Source organism: Taudactylus pleione, unplaced genomic scaffold (assembly GCF_031769625.1).
Source record: "Taudactylus pleione unplaced genomic scaffold, aTauple2 ptg000538l, whole genome shotgun sequence".
Lineage (NCBI taxonomy): Eukaryota > Metazoa > Chordata > Amphibia > Anura > Myobatrachidae > Taudactylus > Taudactylus pleione.
Window position 1 is genome coordinate 880610 of NW_028284940.1, and position 20351 is coordinate 900960.

Genomic DNA, 20351 nt, shown 5'->3' on the forward strand with positions numbered 1-20351 from the left:
TTTGTGTTTAAACATAACCAACCCCAATAAACCCGGAGGTTGGGAAGTTACGGGGAATAATCAATGACCTTCTCACAAAGAGCTGATAATGAGTCCATAAACCATGATCTGTTACGCTCAATTAAATCTAGTGGGAAACATTTTAGGTATCGGTATACACGGAGTTCCACCAAGGAGATTATTGGTAAGGTGCCAGATGGCTATTGTGCTAGAATAATACAGCCAGAGACTTGCATGAACCAGATGGAAGACCCAGAAATAGGATTGTTTGCAAGAGAAATGTGCTTAATGATAATGATGCATACCATCCCTTATGTTCTCCCTGATAATGTATATTTTGTATGTGGAAGAAAAGCGTATAAATGGCTCTCCCCGAGTTCCGAAAGTTTGTGTTACCTGGGAAGAGTAGTCCCAGAAGTTATGACCCTCACACATGTCGAAATGCTTGGTATACATAAAAACACACCATCACCATATCTTCACACACAATATGAACACAGAGGCAAGAGAAATATGATACCTGGTGATGTGCATAAAGCCTCTCAGTTAATTAGTGAGACAACTGGCTTTCAAGTTTTAGTCGCACTGGATCCCACCAAGATCGCTCGGGGAACATTACATTTTAGATATACTCAGTAACTTGCTAAATTGATAGATAATATCACCGAGATGTACGATGACACATTCAGGTATACAGGGAGAGAAATGCAAGCGTACAAGAAAGAACTGGTGCAACACAGGCTAGTGTTGAGTTATCTAACTGCTGTTACTGGAGGGTATTGCATAACGTTAGCCACCCAATTTGGAGTAAAATGTTGCACCTATATCACCAATGATACCAGCGACCCTAAGGAGGTGATAGACCGGAAGATGGATGAAATCCTGCAGCTAAAGTGGGAATTTCGTAAGAACCATAATGCTTCAGTGGCTGAAGTAGGGGAAAATATAGACGGATGGGAGTCATGGCTGAACCCAGTGAAATGGTTCTTAGGTCTAAGGGAATGGGTCCAGGAAGTGATCGCCAGCATAGGCAAATTCTTGATCCTTATACTAATTGTCATCATAATAATTGGCATATGCGTCCGGTTTGTTCCTATTGTGTTGAAGTGTGGAAAATGTAAAAATAGAGTAAAACGAAAGAATAAAATTATGATGGTGGCCAGTATGAATACCGAGGTAAATATAGAACTGCATTACAACCCTGAACTAGGAAATATCATCATTTAATGTATTATATTTAGACATGCATAGAATGTATTATTGAAATGTTATTTATAGAACACCTCAGATAATGTAAAGTCTAAATTCCCCTTCAAGACTGCTTTTATAAGACTGGTGCATCCCCACACCTTTCACATGATCTTATAAGATCCGCGGTGTGCGTATAATAGTAGTTTTATGTCCCCACCCAGAGACACATTATTGATGGATTAAGAACCACCTTGTGCCATCCCATAATAACACTAAATAATATGTAAATGTAAGCCTAAGATAAAATTCCAATAACAGATTGTGATAGCATGTTGTTTGCTAGCAAAGGGTGAACTGTCGAAGCTGGATAATTGGCTGAGACAAGATCAGTTTAAAATTGAATCGCAGCGACGCCATCTTGCGACTGGCCGCAAGACGCCATTTTAGAAAATGAGATCGCAAGACGCCATTTTGCGAATGGCCGCATAAGCGCCATTTTAGATAAATTTACACTTTAGTACATGTAGCGATATTACTATTAGCAACATGCGATTGCATCTTTCACCATTTCTCATACACACATTAATATGCACAATTGCGCTGTTAACTAGTCGCATATTAGCGAATGCATAAGACTTTGTATGAAATCGCTGTTTTACTAGCTTTATGCGCACACATCTGCCCCAAGTTAACTAGTGTCCTTATATCAAACCCCGCATACTCACACATTACATATTTACACATACGGTTTAATAAGCTTTAAAGTATAAGATTTAAGTTGGTTCAGTTAGTATAAATGCTGTGAAATAAAGATATTTGATAACTAAGGCTTTATACATGCTAAGAAAGCCGTGTTTGGTTTGGTACTGATGCATACTCTTTCAACAGAATTCCGGTACTATCGGTGTGGAGATCGCATCATATATTCTCAACTTATGGACCACAGAGACTTCAAGCAACAAAATGTATAACTGTTAGGATTTTACATGGGGGCGGGAGGGCAGAGACCCCCAGTTGTTAGAGGCTGGGTGAGTCTATTTGAACCAGCCTGTTAAACTCTCTGTAACAGATGCTTCCTCCCTGGGAACCAATGACATAAGCAACAAACTTCTCTATTGGCCGGTCTTTTCTTGGGGGGTATAAATATGTGTGCTCAAACACTGGGATTTTAGTCTTCGTGCTGAATGCTGATAGACGAGGGGTTTCTTGCTGATGCCTAACATCTGGTCCGGAAGCGCTGCGTATGTATACTGTACTTGGGTCTATATAATTCCTTTGCGCCGAATTGTGTCTGGATCAATAGCGTGTAACTGACTGTACTGTTACTTGAATAATACTTGTGCTTTGGAACCACAGATTCCATGTCTTAAGTCTTTATTTACTGAATGACTGCGTACGCAAATTAGCATCATCCTTAGAGGTTTATAGGTAGGATATTAGAAGGTATAGGCAGGGGTATATAGAGGTTCTGATCCAGTATCATTAGCGTAGACACCTGAGCAGACTTAAACTGAAAAATGTTTTTTTTTAATGAGTGAACTTGCAGACATGTTCACGTATAATATGAAGTCCAAAATATAGAGAGGGAAGTAATGACTAGAACAGTAGTGAAGTATGGATGGGTAATGTCCAGGTAGTGGCAGAACTAAAAAGTCTTTGTAATCCAAAAGGTCTCTGAAAGGCTGCAGACAGGATGACAATTTACTGATTGACACTGGTGAGATGAAATCCAGAGAGGTTATGGAGTAATTTGATTGGTAGCAGATGAGTTAAGTGGAGAGTTGTACTGAGATGTCTCAGTGTAGAAACTGGATCAGCTGTGATATGAGCCAAGAGAGAGCCAGGTAAATGGAGGCAGTGTAGGTACAGGGTTAACTACACCCTCAGGTGTTTTGGCAGGGAGAGGGTTAACAGAAGGTGCAGGGTGGTTCCAGCAGGAGGCTGAGAGCAAGCAGACCAATGCAGACTGCTTGGAAGCTGGGATCCAGCAAGAGCACAGGCGAGCACGGGAACAGACAGGTCTCAGAAGTACAGGAACTCTCTCACAGCAGCATGCTCTGTGAAACATGTTGCACTGGCAACTATGGAGAGCTCTGAACTCCCTTAAGTACTCAGTGCAGGATCGTGAATGGTCGAAGAGAGTAAGTGACATGCCAGGATTGGAGCAACTAAGTCACATGACCAGAAGCAAGATGGCAGCGCCCATACCAGAATGGAAACACCACCAGGCTTACCCCAGCCCGAATGACACAGTGCCTGCTGAACACCTCGCATAGCCAACGCCTGCCGCCAGACACCAGCCCCTGCGCCGGAAGGACCATGCCACAGCATATAGACAGGATGGTCAAGCCAGCCTAAAGAGGCTTTATTCATCGAAGTTGCTACAATTTAAATGATCTGTGGAATATATTATGGGGCCTATTCATCATCGAAGGCCGTATGGCCTCCAAAAATGAAGTATTGAACTTGCTGCGAGGGAAACTTTAGTATCCAACTCGCAGCGGGGGAAATGTGACACCGGAGCAATTCATCATTGCTCCGGTGAGGGGACAGCTGCCCTGAAAAGCAGTTGTCCCCATGGTTAGTGCATTACTTACCTGCTCAGTCATCCCGACTAAACATGCGCAAAGCCGCGGGAGGTAGTGAGGAGGCGGCGAGGGATTCGCTTGGATCCCTCTTCGCATCTCCGTTACTTCCTCCCATAGGAAGATGGCACTTGTTCTCAGCAGCAAATTTGCTGAATACCAAGTTGGTACTATAGGACCCGATAATAAATGGCCCGAAAACTTAAATATGCGGAAACTAGGGTTTCCACATGGTTACCGGGCCATTTATTGCTTGATGAATAGGCCCCTAAATCTTTATTGTTGATATCTATAATATGTAACCACAGCTGATCTTTTTTTATTGCTGACGCCATGTTTTAAAATAATTGCATTTAAGTGTGTCATGTAAATATTGCATATACTGGTAATGTGAACATTTATATATTAGTGCAATAATATATGTAATTTTTAATAATAAGTATTAACAGATAAGTGCCTCCTTACTCTTTGGTATCATTGTTGCTTTTAATACAACGCTTTCAAAGTTCTATTTTAATTGCTGTAAAAATTCAGTTATAACAAAATCATTATCTAAATATCTCATTTTCAACAGAGAAACACACATATACATTATATCCCATGCTAACAAGCACACACAGCAGCACAGCACACAGAGACAGACTGCTGCAGTCAGTGATGCTGGACACGTGACGAGCGGCCTGCGCATTTCATATTATTACACAACAGAGAACAAAGAGACCAAAGCAACGGCCACTAGCGCTACGCATGCTGGGAATTAGCTATTCTTTTTTCAATTTATTCTCCCCCCTATCCGAGCACGGGTATAACTACCCAGCTGCTACGTCAAACGAATCTCTGCAGTGACTCCGCCCATCTGGGTGTGGACATAAAAGAGAATACAAGTTTCCTATATAAGCACCCACCGAGCAGCGGCCCCTTTCTTAGTTTTCGCGGGCAGTAGCAGCCTCAGCCTACTCCTTGCTGGGTAACTCACGTAGCAGCACGCAGTTGTGGTGCGGAAGGTTACAAATTATAGTAGTTCTCGTTTCCCTTCTGTATCAGTGCGCGAGGTGGTGTGTGGAGCTAAGGCAGAGATAACGGCAGCGGCCGCCATTTTGTGCAGTTCATTCGCCAGTTGAGCAGCGGGAAGAAAGAAGCCTGTGCATCCACCTCCTCCGGTTTCTGTTTCTACCCTGACTCGTTCCCTTTAAAGCCTTCAAGCTGGAGATGTCAGGAGGCGGCGTGATTAGGGGGCCGGCGGGCAACAACGATTGCCGCATTTATGTGGGGAATCTGCCTCCCGACATCCGCACCAAGGACATCGAGGACGTATTCTACAAGTATGGCGCCATTCGGGACATCGACCTGAAGAATCGCCGTGGAGGCCCTCCTTTCGCCTTCGTGGAGTTCGAAGATCCCAGGTAATGGTTGCTGTGCTAATAAGTGACTGTTGTGTGAGTACGGTGTATGGCGGCCGCCTTAAGTGTGGCCAGGTGTGTCCCGCCGCCTGTGACCCGGGGCTGCTGTGCGCGGCTTCTATAGTGCGTGCTACCCACAGCGGCCCCGCCACACGCTGGCATTCCGTGCTTGTAGTGCTGGGGAAGGCGGAAGGAAAGAGCGTGGAGCAGCCATTAGACCATGTGCTCCCCCGCATTATACCGGCCTCCATAGCGCCCCTAGTGTTGCTTCTGCTTATTCAGGGCCGCATGATGGACCCATTGTCCACCCGTTCTCTTCTGTCTTTTCTGTTCACACGAACGTGATTTTCTTCCTTTTCGTCATAAGGTGCCCACACACATACCGATGTCCTCACGATACGTTTTTATGGCCAATTTCCCCATGAACTTTCACGGGAGCTCCCTTGCCGTCGTGATCACGATTTGGAGTTAAAAATGTCCAATCTGACTAAAGATCTATCTTGCAGCCAATGCATTGTATCCCAGATTGGCTAATCTGCCCTACAGCACGGCAGGTCAGAAGATGCGAAGTACGACGAGCGGGGATGCGCATCGGCATCGTGGTCGTGAGTATAAACTCACGATTTGTACTTTTTTTTTTTTTTTTTTTACCCGATTCGTCGTCACGATTCGTCGAAATCGGACAAATCGTTTAAAATGTCGCTATGTGTGTGGGCACCTTCACTCTTATGGCAGAGGTGTGCATTGATTTTGTTTTCTTTGTCTAGTGATAGGGTACTACCCCATTCATGCACGTTGACTTGATTATAAAATATGTAAATGAGCAGCTGTAATGGCTTATACCCATATCTTTGTTCTCCCCTAGGGATGCAGAAGATGCAGTGTATGGAAGAGATGGCTATGATTATGATGGCTATCGTTTACGTGTTGAATTTCCACGTAGTGGAAGAGGGGCTGGAGGTAGAGGAGGAGGAGGAAGCGGCGGCGGAGGTGGTGGTGGTGGCGGCGGCGGAGGTGGTGGAGGAGGCGGAGGTGGTGGCGGCGGTGGTGGTGCACCACGTGGAAGGTACGGGCCTCCATCAAGACGCTCAGAGTACAGAGTAGTGGTATCAGGTAAGTTCCGGCTTTGTCTTTCATTAAGTTAACCAATGTTTAAGGTTGTCTGATCTAAATTATTTCTTATATACAATATAAGTACAAACCCATTGAAATGATCAACTTTCACTGCAATTTAAAGTACACTTCCTAAATTGCATGCTGTCAATACAAACCACTATTGTAATGTACAGAGTATGGTAGCAAAGTATGCAAGCTACCTATGTATTAATGGCACATAGCAGGAGACTTCATTATTCCATTATTGCCAATGGGGACTACCACTTACTTGGTCTCTCTATACTAAGCTCCTAAAAGTGAAACTTTTTGGTGTTTAGCCCTGGTAGTTTACACATCTTCAGATGATGTAAACTACTGTAAAGGTGCCCATACACAGTGCGATATAGCAGCCGATCTGAAGAATTGGTACAATATTGCTAAATCGTACCGTGTGGCGGCATGATATCGGCTAGTGTGCGCTCATGTGGGGTCGTACATTGCACCTTCAGATCTTGCTGCATGTTCACTTGATCTGGGGATGCGATGTACGATTCCATGCATGCAGCGCTGTGGGGGGTGCTGGTATATCGGGCGGTCGGCCACCCGATCGCGCTGTGTGGGGACCGCCTGATATGTCGGCCTACAGTTCACAAGTTGCATAGCCAGGTGCATATCGCACCGTGTATGGGCACCTTAAACCTATGGAGGCACCAGGTGCAGCGGAGAGATTTTTGTGATCTCCCCCACAGCCCCAGCCGGCTCAGTGTCCGCTTCCCCTGGAGAAGTCATTCACTTAAGTTAAATGGCTGATGGTAGACTGCGTCTCTCCTTGCCCCACTCCGGGTAAACCTTAAGTGTGGCATCCTATGGGTTAGTCTTGTGGATCTTTTTTTGTAGCCATGTTCATAAATTGAAATATAAGAAGTCAAATTGTTTTGTTGCAACCCGCTTATTAGCTCAAGTCTTGAGTGAGGTGACAAGCATCCTAGCTATTATTTACAGCTGATGGCTAGCTGCGTTGAATCTCTGGAGAAAGTGATGTATAAATATAAGTCTAGTGATGTAGCAGAGACAATTTTTTTTCTTTACCTTTTCTATTTAATTGTGAATGAGACCTGGACTAAAGTGCATAGTGAATAAGTAAATGTAACGCACACATCCACTTGCCGATTTCTATGAGCGATTGAACGTTATCGTTCAATCGCTCATGAATCTGCCACATTAATGTTGGAAACAACCTGCTATGTGCGCTCCCACAGGTCGTTTCCGACACCAATCATCGGCCGAACATTTTGAACAACCTGACTATAACGTCAGGTTGAGCATGTTGAGGGATGATTGATGTGCCTACGCTGAACGTTCAGTGTAGGCACAGACTGAAATGACTGTTTTTACGTCTGCTAGTGGATGTGTGCCTTCCTTTTACATATACTGCTTGCAAATCTTTATAGGATTTTTCCAATGTGACAAACGAATTCTAATAGCCGTAGTTCATCTGTAATTTATTTTATTGAAATGTGATTGTCTCATTTCACTGGGAATTTCTTTCCAAATGGAGCAGTATAAACAAAGTTGCTTTGATGAATGGCTTTTTGAGAACTATTCCAAATGACTCCTGATTATTAAAATAGCTCATATGATCTCAACAGAATGTTTTTTTTGTGGTACTCCAAAGTAAGCAGGTGTGTAATTAGTGTTCACTCTAGCTGCGGTGGCAGGCAGGGCGCCGGAGGTAGAGGGCACTTCCGTGTGCGCGCACCCGAAAAAGGGGCATAGCCATTGAAAAGGGGGCGTATCTATAAGACGCGTCACCTTTTCGTCACTCTTGGGGGCGTGCCCGGCACCCATGGACACGCCGGGCAGCCCCCAAGCGCTGCTGACAAGTAGAATACATGCCAGACGCATGCACCCAGTGACTATTCACTGGTGGTGACCGGGTCACCGCACATTTCCCCACCAGCTGGGCACTGACTCGCGGGTGAAGACGGCACCCGCAGCCTGTCTTAGCACTGCGCGTTGAGGGCAGGGTGTTTTTTGCCCTCCTGAAGGAGGGTAGGGCGCAGCGCCCCTCTAAAACAGCTTAGTGAGAACGCTATGTAATCCATAATCTATTTCCTTAAGAATTTTGAAACGGATTGTTGTATTAGGAAGCAAATGTAACTACTTTCAACATACTAAGGGGCAGGGGGAGATTCAATTCAGCTTGAGTGTAAGCTCATGGGATAAGTGCCCAGAGCTGTTCAACTGTGTGTTATAAACCTGCGTCTAGCTGATTTCTGCTCGCACCCTCCTGAGGTTCAAGGAGAATTTGGAGCTAATTAGTTCCTTTTGGAGTGGTGGCGGTGTGCGCTAACATCGCACCTGGCAATTAATTTGGAAAATGCAGTTTATTGCAACTCCCAACTTGAGTGCATTTACACAGTGTGGGCAATTGAATAGCTCAGGGCGTTCATTTTGGGAAGTTAACAAGATTGCTCTGAATTTAATCAGCCCCCTTTCCTTAAATGTTTAGAACGTTAACGAAGGGTGGAATTCAATTAGTTCAAAATGAAATCCCTATTAAAGAGCGTGTTAATGGGTGCCGCAACCCTGGTAACACATAATCTGTGATAAATTAACTGACTATGCATAAACATCCATTGACACGTTAATTTAACAGGGGAAAAAAGGGGATTGACTGAAAAAGGGGCTGGAGTTGAATAGCCTGAGGTATCAGTCTTCTTCACCCCCATTAAATTAACGGGGCTACTTTAATGCTGCTCAGCCTCCAAGGTACTTAAAAGAAATTCTGTAGTCTAATTAAATGTGACTTATAACTTACATTTTGTATCTAATAAATGCTATAAGATGGGGCTTGACAAAGTTTTCTAAAATCTAGGAGCCAGGATGAAAAGGAGCCAGACACCTCTTCCCCCGGGGCAGCATTACTGAGCACCTACGCCCCTGACAACCAACCCCCATGGCCACACCACTAACTGGGTACCCTAGGTAAACCACCCTCCCACAGCCACATTACTGAGCAGCTAACCCTCCTCTCTAGGCAACCAACCCCAAGAAAGGCCAGCCCTCCACAGCCAAAAAACCCTGGGCAAGCAAAGCCACCGCCAGCAGTGGCCGAACCAGAGAGTGGTGGGCCCAGATGCAAGAATATGCTTAGGGCACCCTTCTGCAATGCCCCCAGTAGTGGTCCCCCCCTATGCAGTGCCCCCAGTAGTGGTCCCCCCCTATGCAGTGCCCCCAGTAGTGGTCCCCCCCTATGCAGTGCCCCCAGTAGTGGTCCCCCCCTATGCAGTGCCCCCAGTAGTGGTCCCCCCCTATGCAGTGCCCCCAGTAGTGGTCCCCCCCTATGCAGTGCCCCCAGTAGTGGTCCCCCCCTATGCAGTGCCCCCAGTAGTGGTCCCCCCCTATGCAGTGCCCCCAGTAGTGGTCCCCCCCTATGCAGTGCCCCCAGTAGTGGTCCCCCCCTATGCAGTGCCCCCAGTAGTGGTCCCCCCCTATGCAGTGCCCCCAGTAGTGGTCCCCCCCTATGCAGTGCCCCCAGTAGTGGTCCCCCCCTATGCAGTGCCCCCAGTAGTGGTCCCCCCCTATGCAGTGCCCCCAGTAGTGGTCCCCCCCTATGCAGTGCCCCCAGTAGTGGTCCCCCCCTATGCAGTGCCCCCAGTAGTGGTCCCCCCCTATGCAGTGCCCCCAGTAGTGGTCCCCCCCTATGCAGTGCCCCCAGTAGTGGTCCCCCCCTATGCAGTGCCCCCAGTAGTGGTCCCCCCCTATGCAGTGCCCCCAGTAGTGGTCCCCCCCTATGCAGTGCCCCCAGTAGTGGTCCCCCCCTATGCAGTGCCCCCAGTAGTGGTCCCCCCCTATGCAGTGCCCCCAGTAGTGGTCCCCCCCTATGCAGTGCCCCCAGTAGTGGTCCCCCCCTATGCAGTGCCCCCAGTAGTGGTCCCCCCCTATGCAGTGCCCCCAGTAGTGGTCCCCCCCTATGCAGTGCCCCCAGTAGTGGTCCCCCCCTATGCAGTGCCCCCAGTAGTGGTCCCCCCCTATGCAGTGCCCCCAGTAGTGGTCCCCCCCTATGCAGTGCCCCCAGTAGTGGTCCCCCCCTATGCAGTGGTCCCCCCCTATGCAGTGGTCCCCCCCTATGCAGTGGTCCCCCCCTATGCAGTGGTCCCCCCCTATGCAGTGGTCCCCCCCTATGCAGTGGTCCCCCCCTATGCAGTGGTCCCCCCCTATGCAGTGGTCCCCCCCTATGCAGTGGTCCCCCCCTATGCAGTGGTCCCCCCCTATGCAGTGGTCCCCCCCTATGCAGTGGTCCCCCCCTATGCAGTGGTCCCCCCCTATGCAGTGGTCCCCCCCTATGCAGTGGTCCCCCCCTATGCAGTGGTCCCCCCCTATGCAGTGGTCCCCCCCTATGCAGTGGTCCCCCCCTATGCAGTGGTCCCCCCCTATGCAGTGGTCCCCCCCTATGCAGTGGTCCCCCCCTATGCAGTGGTCCCCCCCTATGCAGTGGTCCCCCCCTATGCAGTGGTCCCCCCCTATGCAGTGGTCCCCCCCTATGCAGTGGTCCCCCCCTATGCAGTGGTCCCCCCCTATGCAGTGGTCCCCCCCTATGCAGTGGTCCCCCCCTATGCAGTGGTCCCCCCCTATGCAGTGGTCCCCCCCTATGCAGTGGTCCCCCCCTATGCAGTGGTCCCCCCCTATGCAGTGGTCCCCCCCTATGCAGTGGTCCCCCCCGTGGTCCCCCCCTATGCAGTGGTCCCCCCCGTGGTCCCCCCCTATGCAGTGGTCCCCCCCGTGGTCCCCCCCTATGCAGTGGTCCCCCCCGTGGTCCCCCCCTATGCAGTGGTCCCCCCCGTGGTCCCCCCCTATGCAGTGGTCCCCCCCGTGGTCCCCCCCTATGCAGTGGTCCCCCCCGTGGTCCCCCCCTATGCAGTGGTCCCCCCCGTGGTCCCCCCCTATGCAGTGGTCCCCCCCGTGGTCCCCCCCTATGCAGTGGTCCCCCCCGTGGTCCCCCCCTATGCAGTGGTCCCCCCCGTGGTCCCCCCCTATGCAGTGGTCCCCCCCGTGGTCCCCCCCTATGCAGTGGTCCCCCCCGTGGTCCCCCCCTATGCAGTGGTCCCCCCCGTGGTCCCCCCCTATGCAGTGGTCCCCCCCGTGGTCCCCCCCTATGCAGTGGTCCCAGTAGTGGTCCCCCCCCTATGCAGTGGTCCCAGTAGTGGTCCCCCCCTATGCAGTGGTCCCAGTAGTGGTCCCCCCCTATGCAGTGGTCCCAGTAGTGGTCCCCCCCTATGCAGTGGTCCCAGTAGTGGTCCCCCCCTATGCAGTGGTCCCAGTAGTGGTCCCCCCCTATGCAGTGGTCCCAGTAGTGGTCCCCCCCCTATGCAGTGGTCCCAGTAGTGGTCCCCCCCTATGCAGTGCCCCCAGTAGTGGTCCCCCCCTATGCAGTGCCCCCAGTAGTGGTCCCCCCCTATGCAGTGCCCCCAGTAGTGGTCCCCCCCTATGCAGTGCCCCCAGTAGTGGTCCCCCCCTATGCAGTGCCCCCAGTAGTGGTCCCCCCCTATGCAGTGCCCCCAGTAGTGGTCCCCCCCTATGCAGTGCCCCCAGTAGTGGTCCCCCCCTATGCAGTGCCCCCAGTAGTGGTCCCCCCCTATGCAGTGCCCCCAGTAGTGGTCCCCCCCTATGCAGTGCCCCCAGTAGTGGTCCCCCCCTATGCAGTGCCCCCAGTAGTGGTCCCCCCCTATGCAGTGCCCCCAGTAGTGGTGTCCCCCCCTATGCAGTGCCCCCAGTAGTGGTGTCCCCCCCTATGCAGTGCCCCCAGTAGTGGTGTCCCCCCCTATGCAGTGCCCCCAGTAGTGGTGTCCCCCCCTATGCAGTGCCCCCAGTAGTGGTGTCCCCCCCTATGCAGTGCCCCCAGTAGTGGTGTCCCCCCCTATGCAGTGCCCCCAGTAGTGGTGTCCCCCCCTATGCAGTGCCCCCAGTAGTGGTGTCCCCCCCTATGCAGTGCCCCCAGTAGTGGTGTCCCCCCCTATGCAGTGCCCCCAGTAGTGGTGTCCCCCCCTATGCAGTGCCCCCAGTAGTGGTGTCCCCCCCTATGCAGTGCCCCCAGTAGTGGTGTCCCCCCCTATGCAGTGCCCCCAGTAGTGGTGTCCCCCCCTATGCAGTGCCCCCAGTAGTGGTGTCCCCCCCTATGCAGTGCCCCCAGTAGTGGTGTCCCCCCCTATGCAGTGCCCCCAGTAGTGGTGTCCCCCCCTATGCAGTGCCCCCAGTAGTGGTGTCCCCCCCTATGCAGTGCCCCCAGTAGTGGTGTCCCCCCTATGCAGTGCCCCCAGTAGTGGTGTCCCCCTATGCAGTGCCCCCAGTAGTGGTGTCCCCCTATGCAGTGCCCCCAGTAGTGGTGTCCCCCCCCCTATGCAGTGCCCCCAGTAGTGGTGTCCCCCCCCCCTATGCAGTGCCCCCCCCCCCTATGCAGTGCCCCCAGTAGTGGTGTCCCCCCCCCCCTATGCAGTGCCCCCCCCCCCTATGCAGTGCCCCCAGTAGTGGTCCCCCCCCCCCTATGCAGTGCCCCCAGTAGTGGTCCCCCCCCCCCTATGCAGTGCCCCCCAGTAGTGGTCCCCCCCCCCTATGCAGTGCCCCCCAGTAGGGGTCCCCCCCCCTATGCAGTGCCCCCCAGTAGTGGGGTCCCCCCCCCTTATGCAGTGCCCCCCAGTAGTGGGGTCCCCCCCCCCTTATGCAGTGCCCCCCAGTAGTGGGGTCCCCCCCCCTTATGCAGTGCCCCCCAGTAGTGGGGTCCCCCCCCCTTATGCAGTGCCCCCCAGTAGTGGGGTCCCCCCCCCTTATGCAGTGCCCCCCAGTAGTGGGGTCCCCCCCCCTTATGCAGTGCCCCCCAGTAGTGGGGTCCCCCCCCCTTATGCAGTGCCCCCCAGTAGTGGGGTCCCCCCCCCCTTATGCAGTGCCCCCCAGTAGTGGGGTCCCCCCCCCTTATGCAGTGCCCCCCAGTAGTGGGGTCCCCCCCCCTTATGCAGTGCCCCCCAGTAGTGGGGTCCCCCCCCCTTATGCAGTGCCCCCCAGTAGTGGGGTCCCCCCCCCTTATGCAGTGCCCCCCAGTAGTGGGGTCCCCCCCCCTTATGCAGTGCCCCCCAGTAGTGGGGTCCCCCCCCCTTATGCAGTGCCCCCCAGTAGTGGGGTCCCCCCCCCTTATGCAGTGCCCCCCAGTAGTGGTCCCCCCCCCTATGCAGTGCCCCCACCCTGTACAGTGCCCCAGTAGTGGCCCCCCCATAGTGTCCCCAGTAGCGGCCACCCCCACCTATGCAGTCCATCCACAGTAGCGGCCACCCAAACTATGCAGTGTCCCTAGTAATGGCCACCCCATATGCAGTGCCCCTTTAAAATAAACAAAACTCTGTTTACCAGATCCACGCTCCTGCCGACGACCGCCGCTGTCAGCTCCTCCAGGCCTGCTCTGCACTATGGGAGAGACGTCATGACGTCTCTACCATCACCTGCTGCGGGTATAGCTGGAAGGTGGAGCTCATGAGTGAGTTCCAGCCGGCTCACTCTGTGAACAACGCAGCAGCCAATGAGAGTCTCTGACTCTCGCCTGCTGCTATAACAAATATACAGCCGCCACAGCCGGCTGTGTTTGTTACTCTGTAGTGTGGATTGCGGTCTGCACTACAGGGCTGGGGGGGTTGCTGAAAATCTGGTCGCCAGGCAGCCAAATCTGGTAGCCATGACGACATGGCTCCCGGGTTTTGTCGAGCCCTGCTATAAGATACTGGTCTATGTATGATCTTGATCTCCCAGAGTAAAGAAGTACTCAATGCTTTATTATACTGTAGCTGCACAAGGTCCAGGAAAGCAACATGCCACACATCCAAAAGGAGATGACTGGTTTCTGTACAAAGAAAGGAGGTTTATTTGTTTTTGCACCAAACACCCAATGATTTCAGTACAATTGGCTTTATTCAGGGGGAACAATCTGCAGTTATGAAACATTCATTGGGTGCTTGTAGCAACACCCTTTTAAAATATAATCTTCGCACAGAAGCCTTGTGTGTTTTTATTTTTTTTTATTTTTTATAAATCTTGACAATTTCTTGACCGATAAGTGTTTAAGATCTGATTACATTTTTTGCAATCTGGTATGGGTTGTAAGCACGTATGCTTTTTGCGGTTTATGCCTTTCCTGTCTATTGCTTGGAGAATAGGGCATTCCTGCCAAATAGAGCTCCATTTCTAAAGATCTTGATGGCTAGTGTTTTCTGTGCTAGATTAAACTGCAAAGATGCTTCAGACATTGCAGTGCGGAGAATAAAAAAAACACAAGTTGGATAATGTTCCATGTTATGTTTACTGCTTATATTCACCATTTTTAAGATTTCATAAGCTACGAACATAAATCTATTCTGTTTTGCTGTATGGACTAATAGCTTGGCTGTTCCATTAATTGTATTTGTTTCTTTTTAGGGCTGCCTCCAAGTGGAAGCTGGCAGGATTTAAAGGATCACATGCGTGAAGCAGGTGATGTATGTTATGCTGATGTTTTCCGAGATGGTACTGGTGTCGTGGAATTTGTGCGAAAAGAAGATATGACCTATGCTGTACGGAAACTGGATAACACTAAATTTAGGTCGCATGAGGTAGGTATTTTTCCCTTTGATATATCAATTTACTGCATGGGTGGTATTGGGATATTAATGTTTATGGGTTCAAAGGGAAGAATAAAAATGGCTCCTTTGGACTTCAATCATCTACAGTCAAGTTCAGAGTTTTCATCTTGCCTGAAATACATAGCTGTAAAAGCTTGGTTTGTTCAATCCCAGGTTCTGTCTGTTTAATAGGGAGAAACTGCCTACATTCGTGTTAAAGTTGATGGCCCAAGAAGCCCAAGCTATGGAAGATCTCGTTCTCGCAGTCGTAGTCGTAGCAGGAGCCGTAGTAGAAGCAACAGTCGCAGCCGCAGCTACTCTCCAAGAAGAAGCAGAGGATCCCCTCGCTATTCTCCCCGCCACAGCAGATCCCGTTCCCGTACATAGATTGATGCGTTTTTGTAGACCCATGCATTGTATACAGTTTCTTTATTCAGTAATCTGCTTTTTTTTTTTTTCTTTTTTAACTTTTATTAAAATGGAAGTGTTAATACTTTTGTGTAGAATAGCCAGGATAATCATACCTACTTATTCCTGCTAAAGTACTTCATGCCTGAATGTCCATTTTAACTGTTGTAGACCGATCACAAGTTAGCTAGCCACTATCAGAAGCACCAGAGATGGAGTGTTGTCTGCAATGGTTATGGCAATGAGGATTTGGTTATGGTATCTAACTTTTATTTCTTTGTGGGGAAATTTTACTTTACCTTGCCTTTTCATGTGTCTTTCTGTAGACATATCTGAAGATATGGATTAAAGGATTATGGAGGACATTTCAATCATTTTAGGATTGTCAAATGGAGGCTTGAGGAGGATCAAATCAAAAATGGAGGCCATGGTATGACTCCAAGTGTTATTGTGAGACAAAATTGGCAGTATTGATTTTATGCTAACGTTCTGAAGAACTATCCAAGAGACCTGGGGTAGCTTTTCTGTTTATAAAGTGAATTGTGCTTTATAAGAAATGTTCCGCCACAATTCCTTTTGTTTTGTGGGCCTCAATCTATGTAGGGTATAATATCAATACTGCTAACTCTGCATGTCCTCTGACTGGTAAACATTGCTATTGTGTTTTTTTTTTTTGTTTTTTTTTATTGCCAGACTTCCCAACCCCCTCCCCCAAAACAGTTCAAACTGAAATGTCTGTAGATTACCCTCCACTCGTCACTTTTTTAAAAAAAAATTTTCAAAAGACAAATGGTGTTTCAAAAGTACCAGCATACCCTATAGCAAACTTTTATTTTTATTTCTTAAACACATTATTACAGGGGTAGTCCAGCTGGTAGGGTAGGTATCAAATAAACATACAATGAGGAAACCTAAAAGCAGTTTGTGCCATTTCTATTGGTATTGCAGTCTGTTAAATGCTCTAGTTCATGTTCCAAAGTACAAACCATCATGGACTCCCCCACCACAAATTACCTCAGCAAGTAAGTGACTAGATTATAGAATGGATAGTCATTTCTGCTAATTTGAGAATGTTTTATTGCAGATTTTTTTCCATTTAGAGCTGCAGCAAGAAATAGAGCACATTTTTTAATATTTCTGGCTATTGCTGAAACCTTTACATGAATAGTCAGTGCACGGTTAACTATAGGCCAAAGCTGGACTGCCCCTTACAAAGGAACAGCAACATGTTAAAGTGGGCCTGTCACTTAAACACTCTGGAGGCATCTACTTTGTGAGCCCTATCAGTTTGCTAGGATCTGGTGACATACAAAGGTGCCACATAATATTCAGGGGAAATGCAATTTAACTTGGAATTATGTCTTCACTACCTGCAAAATGGTTCCCTCCATGGTGTGTAGTGATCTGTCCATTTTTTACTTTTTTATATATATATATATATATATATATATATATATATATATATATATATATATATAAAATTTTTGCTCAACACTTCTGATAAATGTGTTGTCTATTCTATACTTTTTCTATTTTTTTTTGTAGTTTATCAACGTCATAAAAGCTGACTGTAAACAGTCAGAAATTGCCGACAGTTTATTTCAAGTGTTGTGATTTTTTTTTCCCCCTTATAGTTATGAACATAATTGAACTGTTGCTGAGTCTTTAACACCTTTTTTATTTCAATTATGATTTAGTTTAATACTTAAAGCCCCAGCGCACCACTTTTATTCAGCTTTATGGCAGATGTATACTAAATAAGCAGCCAATTAGGTTTAAAGCTTTTCAAACAAATGCCACCCCAACAGTCAGATTTTTCTTTTGGGAAATGGAATTGTTATCTGTGCATATCATTTTTCTTTAGTTTTTTTTCTTTAAGACTGCACACATAACTGATCAGTTCCCAGAAACATATGTTGATAATATCTAACTCTGCCTCTTTTTTTGGTTTTGCTGGTTATAAAGGTTTGGATTGGAGAGGGCTCACTGGATCCCAATCCTGGAGCTGGATCAATGGATTCAAATCATAGGAAGGAGTGAATAGGATAGGGAGGATGAATTACCAGGATTCATGGAGCGGAATCAGATAACAAGAACATAGGAGTGGATTCCTGCCCCATCTAAACCGCATTCATGTGGATTTTTTTTTTTTTTTACATCAATTGGCTATTCTCTAGATTTTATTTTTTTTCCTTTTCTAACAAGTGGAGCGCTTAGGATGCAAGAAGGAGTTGCATTTTTTTTTTCCCCTCTTATTTTTGTTAAAAGCAAAGAGGAGACCAGAGGCGCACTGGAGCCATCTCCTGGGAAGGATACACCACGAATAGATGGTAATCAAAAAATGGGTTAATAGGGTGGGTGGGGGTTTGGCTAAGTATGACATTTAGTGAATTATCTCTAAATTTTAACACATGGGTGTTATTAATGGTCAGGGCTTCAATTGGCTGGAGGATTTTGTTTCTGAAAAGCACATTTTAAGAAAATTGTGACTTTACACATTATACCACTGCAGGGTTGTTAAAGTGAATAGTTGCTCCTTTGGGGGGCGTTCAATTTGATCCAACTCCATATGTCGTCTACTTCTAAAAAAAAAAAAATTGACATGGGAAGAAGTTGGTATGGTACTTGACCTATTCCCTTTTCTCTCCCCCCTTGGTTATTGCCCAAAATATTAAAAGAAAAGCTCAGATTGGGTTGTCCAAATTTGAAGGCCTAACTGCCCAGTACTTAGATTGTATATCTGTGTGGGCACACTGAGCGATTAAGTGCCCATGTGCACTAGGAATTTGATCATATTTAAACTGTTCTTTGTGTACATTTAATAAAACTCTTTCTGAAAGGATCTGTGTACAGTTCACAAGTGTGTTGTGTGGGGCAGCTTAGGTTCTGGTACATTACACAAATTTGTACATAGATTAGTATTAACATTTGATTTAATGGGCTTTATTGGCATAGGGCAGTAAACAAAGGAAGGTAGTAATCATATAGTTTAATGTCTCAAGGAGATGATCACATAGATGAGAGCAGATGTTCCTGTAGTCTTAGTCCATGTTTTAAGGATATCCATGCTTGAGCACAGATGACTTAATTTGTACCTCAATCAATTTGAGTTAAGCATTTGGACTCAAGCATGGATGCCCTTAAAACCTGCTCTATAATGGCAGAGTTTAGGAACCTCTGGATTAGATTATTAAATGTTGCTCCTTACAGATAAAAGGGTGGGAATTTTTTTTTTTTTTTATGTATGACACAGCCTGTCTGGTCCTAGAATTGGCATGAGCTTTTTTTTTTTTTTAATTTGCAAGCTGCCAGCTATTCTGCAGTTCTGAGTACAGATAGGAGGGGTTTGACAAATGGCAATGGTGTTGTAGCAGATACATGTTCAAGGAGCCTGGTAGTGGCAGCATTTTCACTAGGGAGTGCAGGTGACACTGTTTGATTGGCTTGCCTAAGTGGAGGCTCAAGAAATAAAAAAGTCCTACTTGAAAAACAATGCATTTTATTAAAATAGTGAAAATATTAAACAATTGTCTACCAGTGTTCTCGTATAACACATTAATAGTCACACTATGCGCTCCTTTTAAATAACCTCCAATATTACTAGATTAGTATTATGAACCAGTCAATCACCAGGTTTTTTTTTCTCCTTGTTCCCAGTCTTATGTTAGCTGTCTATTTCCTAAACCCTACCCCCATGTTCACTTCACATTTCTTCACCTCCCCCCCCTTTCCTGTTGAGACTATGGATGGAGGTGTGGCTTGTCTTCATGTTCATGGCCTGTTTTTAGTATTGTTTTTTTTTTTAGTGACTTGGTGCAACTGTGGTCTTCACACGAGCTACCTACCCCAACTGACACTGCAAATGTTAGACCAGTGGTTCAGGACACCACCCAGTTCACATTTTTATAGGTCATCTAGCAGGCCTGTAGTTAATGACACATTTTAAAAGACTCATAGGAGAAGCTGATTTTGCTTGTGATTCGAGTTCAAGAACCTGTGTACTAGACAGATTTTCAGAGATTTATAGTAAATTAAACAAATATGCTGCTTTTAGCACTATCAAGTACTTTCCAGCAACAATATATAAATAAAAAACAATCCTGAGTGGTAAAATGTTAATGGTTTAAGGCTGCCTGTTCTAACTAGGTCTTCACAACTCATTGGTATTTGTATGTTAGTGATAGAACAGTACTACAGGTTCTTGGATAAATGGTATGTGCACTGACTTTGTTCAGCCTACGTGATGCAATCCTAACTGTTGGGGAACCCGGAAGCAGGACTGTTGGCAATCACAGTAAGTCTCATCAGAACTCTGTTGGCAATTGCAATAAGTGTACTGACATGGTTTTCCTCCTTCTTAGTGATAGTTTTTTAAAGTGACTTTTAATCCTATTTAGCACTATTTACATATGCATTATATGAATATAGTTCCATAATTATCATCATGGCAGTAAGCAAAAAAGTGAAAGGCTTTCTGTTAAAAGAAGTGTCACACAATTATTCTGTTTTGTTCAGTTACATTAAAGCAATACTTTATATACACGTCTTGCCTGTCTTTATATTTTCTCCCCCCTCATTTTGGTGTATGTGGCACCATACTGAATATCGCATGTAATTTAAAAAAATATTTATAATTTCTTTTAGTATTGGAGGAAGTCATGAGCTATAAATAATACCCTCTTGGAGTTGGTTATATAAATAAAGTAAATCATAAGAGGCTTGCATGGCAAAAAAGCTGCAAGGTAAATCCATTTACTATTTCATGATACTAAAGATAGAACTAATCTGTAGGTCACCTAATGTTCATGCTGGGTCTGGCGCCAAACCTAGAAATGGCCACACCTGTGCGTGTGCTTCTGAAAAGGACATGGTCATGAGAAAAAAAAAAGGGAGAGGGTGGGGGGGATCCTTAAGATGTGCCCCCTTTTCATCACTCTTGGGGGGGCGTGCCTGGCACTTGCTGCCCCTAAGCTCTCCTGTCTCTGAAAAGGTGCTGGGCGCATGTGCTTGCCATCTATTCACTGGTGGTTATA

At 47.3% G+C, this 20351-nt stretch overlaps 1 protein-coding gene across 1 annotated transcript; it reads left to right on the forward strand.

Moving 5' to 3' along the window:
- The first annotated feature begins 4635 nt into the window (after positions 1-4635).
- Positions 4636-19860, forward strand: SRSF1 (serine and arginine rich splicing factor 1). The gene is made up of 5 exons (XM_088451151.1): positions 4636-5179; positions 6042-6289; positions 14729-14901; positions 15103-15748; positions 17284-19860. Exons 1-4 carry the CDS (start codon positions 4986-4988, stop codon positions 15295-15297), a joined length of 810 nt encoding a protein of 269 aa, XP_088307277.1. The 5' UTR covers positions 4636-4985; the 3' UTR covers positions 15298-15748; positions 17284-19860.
- Positions 19861-20351: the final 491 nt, after the last annotated feature.

Coding starts and splice junctions, on each gene's coding strand:
- SRSF1 (XM_088451151.1), top strand. CDS start 4,986: ATGTCAGGAGGCGGCGTGATTAGGGGGCCGGCGGGCAACAACGATTGC. Junction 5,180..6,041: donor GTGGAGTTCGAAGATCCCAG/GTAATGGTTGCT, acceptor GTTCTCCCCTAG/GGATGCAGAAGATGCAGTGT. Junction 14,902..15,102: donor CTAAATTTAGGTCGCATGAG/GTAGGTATTTTT, acceptor TCTGTTTAATAG/GGAGAAACTGCCTACATTCG.